This window comes from Bubalus kerabau, chromosome 8, assembly GCF_029407905.1.
Source record: "Bubalus kerabau isolate K-KA32 ecotype Philippines breed swamp buffalo chromosome 8, PCC_UOA_SB_1v2, whole genome shotgun sequence".
NCBI lineage: Eukaryota > Metazoa > Chordata > Mammalia > Artiodactyla > Bovidae > Bubalus > Bubalus kerabau.
In genome coordinates this window covers 102,775,031-102,787,377 of record NC_073631.1, presented here as the reverse complement: position 1 = coordinate 102,787,377, position 12,347 = coordinate 102,775,031, and the positions used below count along the sequence as shown (strand labels likewise).

The 12,347-nt window shown below is 38.2% G+C and overlaps 1 protein-coding gene across 2 annotated transcripts in view; it reads right to left on the bottom strand.

Moving 5' to 3' along the window:
• Positions 1–426: 426 nt before the first annotated feature.
• Positions 427–12,347, bottom strand: part of NUP205 (nucleoporin 205) — an 80,809-nt gene continuing 68,888 nt past the window's right edge. For both annotated transcript variants that reach the window (XM_055591003.1, XM_055591004.1), the window contains exons 36-43: positions 10,326–10,402; positions 8,023–8,151; positions 7,678–7,804; positions 4,257–4,423; positions 2,566–2,689; positions 1,986–2,114; positions 1,335–1,408; positions 427–772 (exon numbers count right to left, since the gene is read on the bottom strand). In XM_055591003.1, coding sequence (XP_055446978.1) covers positions 620–772; positions 1,335–1,408; positions 1,986–2,114; positions 2,566–2,689; positions 4,257–4,423; positions 7,678–7,804; positions 8,023–8,151; positions 10,326–10,402 — 980 coding nt within the window. In that variant the 3' untranslated portion in view covers positions 427–619. The remainder of the gene's footprint in view (positions 773–1,334; positions 1,409–1,985; positions 2,115–2,565; positions 2,690–4,256; positions 4,424–7,677; positions 7,805–8,022; positions 8,152–10,325; positions 10,403–12,347) is intronic.

The window sequence follows — 12,347 nt, the reverse complement described above, 5'->3', positions numbered from 1 at the left end:
CACTTAAATACTACCAAGCAAGAAACAAGAATGCTAACAGCGTTCACCCTATTAACTATGTGTAAAATACAGGTAGATGATTAATTTGAAAAATTCCATAATTATTTTAGGGAATAAATGCAAGTGATTATTTCATCATTTACATGCAGGAAAGAAAAAAATACCTTTAGTAAAGGGATGCCTTGACTTTGAGACATTTCTGTAACACACTGTATTGAGTATACTTTTCTATTAAAAAAGCACTATCATAAAACGTGTAATACGGCTACAAAGGAAGAAAAAATAGAGGTTTTTCAGACTATGCCTTTAATTTGGCATTCAGAATAATACCCCTGGGAAAAAACCAGCACTGGGGAAGGACTGTTTGTTGAATTCCTGATAATGCTGACAGTTTTCGAGATAAAATTTCAAGACACTGACCACGTGTTTGTTTTTTTAAAAAGTTTTTTTTTTTAAACTAGTGAGCACGGCACCAGGCAAAGAAGTTTACAGAAAAGAAGTCCATATATAAAGAAAGAAATAGCAAAATATCTTCTGGTCATAATTTAGAAGGAAACTATAAAAAGGAGACAGTTTTCCCCAATTTGTGTCTTCCTCAGAAGAGTATAAGCACAGGCTCTCAGTTCCGTGATATCCTCAGCAGGCCTCGGATGCGTCTGACCAGAGCTTGTATGAAACTATAGCGAGATCGCACTTTTGAATACAATCCTTCAATGTCCAGAAGTTTCTTCTGTAGTGATTCTCCAAAAGCGCTGATAGCGTCAGCCTGAAGCTAGAGGTAACACAGGTGACATTTCACGATTAAGAAGTCTCAAATATTCCTTTTATTCTTTGTCTTCCTATTTAAAATACCTTTGAATTTTTGTAATGTGATCCTTTCTCAGATGCCAAATTAACTCAACGTTCACATTTTCCACCCTGAAGTTTATTGGTATAATAGTAACATTTTTCCTTCTTGTGTAAGTATATACAGTTCTAGAATTGCTTTAAATTGCAGTTAACTGTTGATATATGGAGTTTCCAGACCATAACGCCTATTAATTACTGAACTCTTAACTACTTTCTAGGCACTACCCTGGCGTCTCACACATGAAGGCCTCATTTAATTCTGACAAAACACTTGAAAGTTGAATTATCATTTCCATTTCTGAGCTGAGGAAATGGAGGCTCAGAGGCTAAGTAAGTTGCTCTGAGTCACACAGCCATTAGGTTGCTATCCCAGAATTCAAATCAGGTCTTTGCATGCAACTGTGAAAACTATTATCTTACTCACATACCAGGCTTTCCCTTTGTACTTGCAAAAAAAGAACAAGAGTATGAGCACAGAACATTACCTGGTCTATATCATGCTGGCTCACTGTAGTTAGCCCACTTCTAAAATCCAGATTGCTTTCTGAAGTGAAGGAATCTAGAGAGAAAAGACACAGTCAAACTAGGTTTGCAGCTGTGTCTCCTCCACAGAAGAGAAGAACCCAATGACAGTGAACCACAGTGTCTGTGACCAGCATGGGTCAAAGCTGAGGACTCTCTTTTAGCTTACAGTAAATGGAAGCCCCTAGGAAGCATTTCCATGTTCCAAGCCAGGGTTCTGAAGCTTTCTTTCTGGTTCCTGACACTTAAGGGATCCAATACATGCTCATTAGTCACAAAAGATCCCTTTAGCAATGAGCAGTGTGGCCAAGGCTGACCCATTTCCACTCCTCTGGACCAGAGGACTCTGGACCTGCGTCAGCCATGAGAGAAGCTGAGGAGCAGCTGAAGACAGCCTCTAAGATGCTCTTGTGCTCTGCACAATTTCCCATGGACAGGAGGGAAATACAAAAACTAGCTATGCTAAGTAACTAAGTAGTTACCTAGTCCATGCTTTGTAGCCAGAACAGTCAAAAGTTGCTTAAGTGTAACTAGATTTTCAAGGTGCTAAAATCTGTAGGCTCCGTGGTTCTGTAGTGAATCTGTGGTTCACTAATTTTCAGAATAAAGTTTACCTTGTAGCCTTCTGCTTTTAAATAAGGACCTGGAGGCAAATAAGGAATCCTGAGAATCGGTGGGTGTGCAGTGTAACAAGTAGTACTCCAGATGGCGCCAGAGAATAAACAGGCAGGTCTCTATGATGACTAGAGGGGAGAGGCCAGATTCAAGGAAAACAATCTCATCACATGATTTTACAAACCAGTTTCTGAGACTGCACCACTCAGTGATGTACCCACAGCTTCAGTCTAACAAGCTGGTTGTAAGGTCTCTCCAGAAAGCAGCAAGCTGTGCTGAGAGGAAGGAGGCCAGACCCTGGGGCACAGTGCTAGCCGAGCCTTCAGTGTCCTTCTCTCCTGTCTGGACACAAAGTATCTGCATATATTATGAGGATTACTAGTTATTCTAAAGAGTAAGAAAAAATTTTCCATTTAGAAATATGTCAGGCATTTAACTAAAACAATAATAGTAATTATGTCCCTTTCCATTTGGTTCTGATACCCAAATAATGTGAGAATAAGAGCTCCTACATTTGAAGATTCCCTTAGAGGTCACCCTTCAAGCACCCTGCAGTCTCAATGACTGCATTAAGGATACAAGAACAAAGGGAAAGCAGTTTAGCTCGATTGTTGATCAGCTTCACCAAACGCCGTCTTGCTAGAACATATTTCTGGGCAGTGGAGATTTTATCAACACCAGCAGGCATTACCGACTGACACAACTTAAAAAAAAAAAAAAATCAAACACAGTATTAAGAATGACACATATTGTAACAAATATTTAATGAAAATCTACTATAAGCAGTCATTTGTGATAAGTACTGCGAAAAACATTCAAGTGGATTTAAACATCCTTGACAAGAGTTTAGCATCTAGTTAGGAAGCTAGTAATTTAAAAAACAAGAGCCAAAGAAGCAGTTGAATTCATAAATGAATGTTCATCTGTGGCTTTTTGAAAAAGTCCAGTCCCTCAAATAGATGTTTCCAATCTGTTGATGGGCCAACCAACCCTGAATTTCCTGTCAAATTAAAACAAAACGAAACAGTGCATTCTCAAGCAGTAAATGCCACACTGCGGAGGAGAATATCTGTAACAGCTGTCAGGTATCTTCTGAAGCAACTACAAATGAGACTTGTAGAGTGTAACAAATGTACGATCATAAGCCAGAAACTCCCCTGGTCCCTCCCCCGTCTGGCATACCTGCAAGCACAACAGGTCAATTTAAGTGCAGACCCTGGGTGTGGCGCGTGCTGCGGGGCTGGGGAAGCGCCACATGCTCTACCGTGACACTGCAGCTCCTGCGAGTGCCAGCGTCACCCGTAAGCCACACACGAAGGGGAAGGGCTGCTGGGGGTAAGCCACTCAACTTCAGAGATCACCCGAGCCCACTCAGTAACACCTGCCCCCACCTGTACTTGCTGGCTGTGTGGCTTTGAGTAAACCCTCTCTCAGTGCCTCAGTTTCCTCATCTCAGAAAGAGGGGAGTAACAATATCTGCCTTATGTAGTCAGGTGGCACGTGGAGCTCAGGGCTGGGCACATCATGAACTCTGATGCTCCCTAGAGTTATCAGAAGGATGCAAAGAGGAAATGGGCTCTGATTAGTCCAGAGGGTGACATGCTATAATTTGGAAAACCTGGTGTGAACCAGGAATGGCAAAATGGATCAATAACCAGGCTGCCACACAGGCCGCCAGGAGGCTTCAGCACTGGCCACAGGACGTTTTACAGTTCAGCTGTGCCAAATGGAAAGGAAGGCGGGCTGCTTAGGGAGCAAGCTCAGTAACTCAGCCTCTTCAGTTACAGGAACTGCCAGGGAATGGTTCTGGGTCATTGAGAGAAGGTGGTCAAGTCTGACAGGCCATTCCATTTGTCTGAAAAATTCACTTAACAGATACTGAAGTTGTTGGAGGGACAGAGACATCTTACCTAAGGAGATCACTTCTAACTGAAAAAGCATCTGCAATAGAAACCTAAGTTTCTCAGCACAGATGTTTATAGTATAAATTACCAAACTCTTTATTCAAAGGCCAACTGCTTTTCTACTGAGAAGCAGGTGGTTTTCTTGAACAGGTGCAACTTTCGGTCACTCAATCAAGTTTCTACACTTATGAAGTGTGGTACTTAGGTGAGGGACTCTTGTTCAAGCCACCACAGAAGAGTCATTGGAGTTCCTTTTGTCTCACTGTATGCATCATCTTTACTTATCAGTCTGACACTGGTCCCCTGCCGTATCAGGTAAAGCAATGGTTTCTCAGAAGTCTCCATTGCCCATTATAAGATTCATACCTCTTTTATCTCATCTGGGGGAAGCTGCTCGACGTTCTGTAGCTTGTTGACACTCCGTCGATGACTGTCATAATAGCTGAAGAAATCATTAGCGCTCTGTCTCAGCAGGTAGACAATAATGCCCAAACCAGGCAGGTGCCAGTATGGAACCACTGGCACTTGGGTATCTAATAGAGTTGATAAGAAAAAAAAAAAAAATGTTCTACCCACAGCCATTTTATATGAATTTCAAATGACCTGTTTTTTAAAAAAAAGGAAAGCCCAGGAATTTAAAGGCATGTAAACTATTATTAAAAACAATCCAGGACTACTTTTAAACACCACTAACAGTTCAAAGGTGTGGTTAGGAGCTACTGTAATGAGGTAGGTATATAAGGCTAGAGCCTTGAGACAATAAGTAAGTCTGGCTGATGGACACTGAGAAAGCTTACCCTTTACTGGGTGAAGACCTCTTTGAGAACTCTATGGAAGCTATACGCCTATACACCCATCTCTCTACCACCCCACCACCCCAAATGCACAGATACAGCTTACAGTTTCCTGACCCCAGGTGAATAAGTCCTGCTTCACCCTATGGCTTTACTTATATGGATTCATTTCCAGTCTGCATCTTTGTGGTTGCTGAGTTCCCAGCTCAAAATCATTCTTCCAAACAGACAAGCAGAATACTAACACATAGTAAGAAACATAACAGAATTTTTAAAGTTTAATTCTTCCACCACAATAGTTCCATTTGGCTAGCAAAACAAAATGATCTGCCTTTTACGTGGCCACTTTCTGATGAAGGTGGAAAGGAACAATGTGATGCTGGAAAAACTGTCTGTAGAGGGAAGAAAAACTAGAGAACAGTAACGTTATTATTCTAAACATGGTTTGCGTGGTACAAATAAAGCAATTTCCTCTTGCAACGAAGGGATTTCTTTGAGAAATACTTTAGTAATTTCAAGTTTAATTTGGAGACAAACTTTCTTTAATGGCCCCAACTGCGATGAATACTGAGGGACAGATCTATACTTGCTTCCTTCACTGCCATCTCCCTGAACTCTGCTCCAAAGTTGGATCTCACAGACCTTCACATGGAGGGAAAAAGAAGAGTCCTTTGTCAACGGATTTTGCCTAGACTCATCTGATTTGCCAGGTCTCCTTTCCCAGTCTTCAGTGAGGATGTGACAATCTTTATGACACAGGTCATCACAGAAAGCCTTCTCCTAGTGAAATTAGGTATGCTGGTCCCCGGATAACATTTGTGAGACCTCGTCTTGGTAGGAAACTATCCACAAATACGATGGTCTAATGCTGAGTGTATTTCAAATTTCTTCAGGAATTCTTATACAATAATTTGCTCCAGTCTAGAAAATATTCAGAGGCACCAGACTTAGACATCAGATGAAGATGGCTCATGAGATATTTATTACAGAAATAGATTCTGCGGGAAAGAGAATGAGGTCAAGGAAATAGAAGTGCTAGAGGAAAGGGTCCCTTGATCACAAGGAACAGTAAATATACTAGAGGATAACAACAGTACAAGAACAATAATAAAAATAATAATAGCTAACACTGACGTGCTGTCAGGCACTGTTCTAAAGCACCGTATTAACACATTTAATCCTTACAATAAAACACTAGAAGAGACCTTGTTATTACTTCTACTTTATAGACAAAGAAACTGAGTCACAAAGAGCTAGGTCATTTTTCTTAAGTCACCTGTAGAACTGGGATTCAAATCCAGGCAGTTCATCATCAGGCTGTGCTCTTAACCCTAGGTTAACCACTAGGTTAAACTGTATCTCTGTAACTATTCTAGAACCTACTGAATATCTACCCATTAATATGTCTAGAATTGGCAGAAAAGAATATGCTTATTAGTCCTTAAAAAAGCCTGAAGAAAAATAAATCCAAATTTATGTGGTCAATTATTTCTGACAAAATGTATCAAAGTAATCAAACAAAAAGATAAATCTTTTCAGCAAATGGTACTAGACCTGGACACAGGCTCATCACTAGTCATCAAGGAAATGCAAATTAAAACCATAATGAGATATCACAACACACCCAGTACAACAGCTGAAACTTAAAAAGACCAACAAACCAAGCACTGGCAAGGATGTGGATCAACCAGAACTCTTTACATGGCTGGTGGAAATACAAAATGATTCTCACTCTGTAAAACAGAATGGCAGCATCTTACTTAGTTAAACGTATCACACAAGCCAGCAATTGCATTCCTAGGCATCTGATCAAGGGGTATGAAAACATATGTCCACATTAAGATCTATATCCAAATATTCATAGCAGCATTATTCACAACAGTGAAACATCTGGAAATAACCCAAATGTCTATCAACTAGTGGATAGATAAATGCATATGGAATACCAGCCAGAAATAAAAAGAACAAAATAGTAATACACACACATGAGTGGATTTCAAAAACACTGAGCTAAATGAAAGATGTCAAAACACAAAAAAGACTACATGTTGTATGATTCTATTTATATGAAATTCTGGAAAAGGCAAAATAATAGACACCTTGACCAAAGGGTCAAAGGAAACAATTAAATGCAAAAGGACAAGAAGAAACGTCAAAGGATGAGGGAATTATTCTATATTTTAGCTGTGGTAGTAGTTCCATACTGCATAGAATTACAAAAATTACTCAAACGGTCCACCTAAGATGGGTGAACTCTGTTGTATTTAAATAATACTTCAATAAAATTCTCTTAATCCCATTACCTAGGACATTTATAACAGAGTAAGACAAACCCTAAAATGATTCTCAGAAATCTCAAATAGAATGTTTCTTGAAATTACCACCAGTCCATCACAATACAACCACCAAGATCCAAAAGGGCTTTTGGCCTTTGAGTGTCATGGAAAACGGCTTTAACCAATCCATAATCCTGCCTTAGACTCCTAACCTTCCCTACTGGGTCATTAGGAAATCACAGGCTACATGAGCCTACTAAGTATCTAAATTTTACTGTGCTATGGTATGGCACATACCATACATTGGTATCATACAAAATCCAACTGAGATACTAAAAATTCAGTTTAACATGATTTAACATATAAACTGTCTGTAATATTTTCATACTTCTCACCTAGCTAGCTTAGTCTCCAATCCCAGACTCTATGGGGTCTCACACACTATATAAAACTATACTCTCCCCACATGGCTCTTCCAGATTCATTCTCAGAAAATCTTAAATTTCTCTATTCTTTCAAGCTCTCCAGCTGTATCCACAGGTCTGACAACAGTAACTCCTTATAACTTCTTCTTAAAGAAGTCGATTTAAAAATTCCCCATTCATTACTGGTTAAAAAAAAAAAAAAAAAAAAGGTGCACCTTACTGCAGCCAACTAGAGGTTCTCATAATCCTAGCAACTTAATTCCTCAAATACAGAAAGAAAGAAGCAGCTCACCTTGGCGGGGCCCATCTCTGTTAATGGTTTCTGAAAGGCTAGGGGTGAAGAGACACACAGCATGCTGGAAGGTAGGGGAACTCTGTAACATGAGTGATTGGCAATATTCCATGACATTGGCACAAATCTACAAAGCGAGAACAGCAGTAACAAAAATATTAGCTCCCCAAATGCCTCATCTCATGGAAATCCAGATGGGAAGGAGAAAAAAATTAAGATCAATTTGTAAAATTACAACAAAGTTACAAATCAATTTTAAAATTATCCACATGTATTGTTTTTCTCAAATATTTCCAGAAATGTTAAAACCTTAAAGAATAGTTACATAACTGTCACTCCTCTTACCTGCTGCATAGCCAGTTCTATCTCATCTTTCCTGCTCACTCTATCTCCCTCCACATTATCATCTTGAAATTTAAACTGACGCAGTTTGTCGGAGCCACCAAAGCGACTTAGTAGTCCTAGGCACTGGCGCTGAGGAAGGAAAAGACAAAAAATGAACAAACGTTCACATCTAGCTGGATATGTTTAAAGTTAGGGACCTTTCTTGAGGGAGATAAAGAAAAAACTCAGCTCAGTGGAGAGTTAAATCCTCTCTAATGTTTCTGATTTCTGATTTCCAACTATGTCAACTATAAGTTAATAATACTAAAATTCATCTTTTTGCAAATGTATTTACTTGGCAGACAACTCATTAAAAGAATATTATTTTTTTTTAGCAGTTAACACTTACTAAAGTCTAAGTGTTTGCCCCCAATTTTTTGTATTATACCAATAATTCCTTAGTAGACACCCATTAAATAAACACCAATCAATAAACACTGAGAAGCAAAATGAGATGGTGAACAGAAGCAGATCCGTGATCATTTTGTCTACTAAGGCTCAAATTTAAAGGCTTTGACTCCTGTGGCTTCTTCTGGAGATGTCATCAAGGAGTTGGGAACACAGAGGTGACCTTGGCAGATAAAATGCAAAGGTCATTTGTTTGACATGTTGGTACTTTTCACCTGAGAATACAATCGTTCCTATGGTTTTCAGCAGCAAAGGACAAGCTTCACAAAACTGGCAATATGTCCAAAATCAGAGATGTGAGTTCCAATTGCAGGCACATGACTTTTTGCCGTTTGTCCTGGGACTAGTTACTTAACTTCTTCAAGCCTCTGTGCTCACATTTCTAGAGTGATAATAGCAATTTTCACCTTGGAAATTATTGTTTGGATTACCCGAGACACTGAATTATATTTAAAGTGCTTAGTATAGTGTTCTGCACACAGGATGTGCTCAGTCGCTCAGTCGTGTCTGACTCTTATGACCCCATGGACTGTAGCCCACCAGGATCCCCCGTCCATGGGATTCTCCAGGCAAGAATACTGGAGTGGGTTGCCATTCCTTCTCCACTACACGTAGTAAGTGCACAATAAAAATGTGTTTGAAACACTGGTATTACATATACACACACACCTATATACACATATATACCTACATGTTATATAATATCTACTTTAAACTCATGTTGGAGTAAGTTTGGATAAGGCAAAACAGACTAAGGAAACTGTAATATAAATTTATTTTGTCAAAACAGATGTATCTATTTTGACAACTTACAACTGGCTGTTTGCTACGCTGACAGATAAAACAGATGCAGCAACACATTTTCAGAGGCCACCTTATGAAAGATGCATCAAAAATATTTTTTCATCCCCACCAATTAAAAACATTAGAAGACTGAGGGAAAAAAAAAAAAATCCAGAGTATTTTGGTCTGGTTACAGACAACACAAGCCCTTCTGGAGTGCTATCTGACAATGACTCAAAATGTACTACTTACATACCCTGGGTCCCAGAGATAACAGTAATATTACATAAAAATGTATACACTAAAAAGCTGATGGCAACATTTTTCTTTTGGAAACTTGAAAAACAGTTCATGAAAAGAGGACTGGTTATGACAATTACTGTATAAAAACAATGGAATATAAATTCTACTATATAAATATAATTCTTCTGAGGCCCCCAAAAGTGAAGATGTCTAGATCAAAGCAGGCCAGGAGGCTCCCAGAAGGACTGTGATAAAATACTGAATTAATAAGCTATCTACTATGTTTGAATATATTGAAAGGAGATTACACAACTGGAGGAGAGTTTGAGAATAAATCAGAAGTACAAAAACCAAGCAAATAAAAAAAAGCAACATTTACTCACTCTAAGGAAAACATAATGTTTAGAAAAGTAACATATGGTCCATCCATGGCTAATTTATAAAATGACATTTACACAGTAATAACAATATAACACTAAATGTTAATCTAATCAAAATTATGATATGATTTGTTGAGTTGGGGGTGGGGGCATGTTATAAGAGATACACATATCATATGGAAGAACAGGAGTAGAGATCAAAATTCTTATCCTCTTTGATGGAAGGTTGATAGATGATTCTTAAAATTGGAAAATTAAATAGTAGCAACATAAGCAAATTAGAAAGACTCAATTAAAACCATTGCTGGGTTTACCCAAATTAAGGAAGCTGTAAAAGGATCAGAGAGGATTGTTGTATTTTATTATAAGTTTTACTACTGCTCTTTAAAGATGTAAGAATCAAAAATTTTTTTCATTTAAAAAATAAAAAAGAAGTAAAGAATCAGCTACCTGGAATCTTCCAATATGTCCCTGTAGCTCCATTAGTGATCCTTCATTTACATCAACATCAAGTTCACTTAGTATACCTATAAAATTTAGAATGTTTTTAAATGTAGTTTTGTAATTGACAAAATATAGACATTAAAAAACTAGGAAGAGTAGTTTTACTCTTTCACATTCTTTAATGCATGAATAGACACAGACTCTGCTATGAAGGAGGTTTGAGAAATATTGTTAAGTGTACCACCACACGTTCAGTCATATGCAAAATAAATCTAGATTGGATCAGTGATTCAAAAGTGCATTTTAAAAAGTCTTTTGAAAAAAATCTATTTTTTATTTATAAATATAAAACAAAATTTTCTAAACTCCACAGTTAATTACTTTCTCATGAAACAGTTGAGAATATACAAAACACTAAGAATGAAATGCATTCCTTTTTTTTTTTTAATTCTTCTATGCATCATTTGATTTTTTTCCTTTTCCCGTAAGCAAAGTATAACTTACACATACAGAAAAAAGCTTCCATTCAATTTTTCAGTTTGGGCCCACTACAAAATCCCTAAATTAAGCTGATCAACGTCTTATAGTACCATGGATTTCCTTTATTTCTAGTGAGCCCTCCAAGTAAACCCATGGGTCATTATTCCCATTGGTTTATTTCTTTGTTCCATTACTGCAGCCATACAGAGAACCCAGGTGACCCTGTCTTAGCCACCCTAATTTTCTATGTGTTTTCACAATCCTTTTAACCCATTTCTTACTTCCAAGCATACGCTTCATAGCACATAACCCAGAACCTTATCCTTTGTTCCTCATAATGACAAGCTCTCCTCTTTTTAGATTTCCAAGCCTATCACAGACCTACAGAGGACACTCGCATCCCCTGGCAGGTGCTGTCATGTTACCTCACCTGCACTCCACTGCTCCACTAGATCCAATCCCTTCCCATCCTCCACCTCCACTTGGAGTCTGCTCCCAAATCACTATATTTAATTATTTTCTAACATTACTCTGCCATAGAGGATTTTTCCTCACTATTTGAAAATGTGTTCAGGTCTCCCTTGTATGCCAAAACAAAGCAAAATCAAGCAAAAACTCATTAATATCAAATTCTTGAAGTATTTTTTCTACATTTGCTGCTTTTGATTCTTATGCCATCCTTTTCCATTTTAACCTCTTGAGAGTCAGAGTTTGCACTTAACACTTTGGCTTTTTCCTGTTTCTCCTTAACCTTTCTTATCTTTTCAACCTGCCTTGCTCTTCCCCAGTTCTTTCATTCCTCCTGCTGCCTCTATTTAAAGACAAACAATTTTTAGATCCTTTTTTTTTTTTACTGCACCACGCGGTGTGCAGAACTTCCCCAACCGGGGATCAAACCCGTGTCTCTGCAGTGGAAACACAGTCTTAACCCCTGGACCACTGGGGAAGTCCAATTCTCAGATTCTTAAGACTTCTGCTACAAAGCACCTCAGTACTGTGGACCGTATGTATCCCCTCAACTCTAAAACACTTTACAGAATATCCATGGGTCACAGATAAAAAATTAACCTCCTGATAAGTACTTTAGAAGGTACAACGTATCTGGTACTGGGCTAGCATTTTAAACAAAAACATAGGATGAAATTGTAGGATAATACAAAACCATACATGTAGCCAAGGGCTGAACTGGGAGTAGGGTTAACAGGAACATAAATTCTTTTCAAAAATGATTTCAAAACATTAGGAGGTACTTGGCATTATCTTTTAAAATTATTTTAAAGAGTATATACCAAGTCTACCAGCTCAAATATACAAAAATGTATATGTAAACACATACATACAAAGTTATTAAATGCCACACTATTTGAAAATTTTAAAAAGATTAGAAACAGTCAACATGTCATAGAGGTCTGGATAAACACCTCAGAACTGGAAAACTATTCTGCCAATTAAGGAGTGAGGTGGGAACTATATATGCTGATGAAAAAAGTTCACCAAGACATAATGGGCACAGGGGGCGAGTTATAGAGCAGTGTGTATAGTATGATT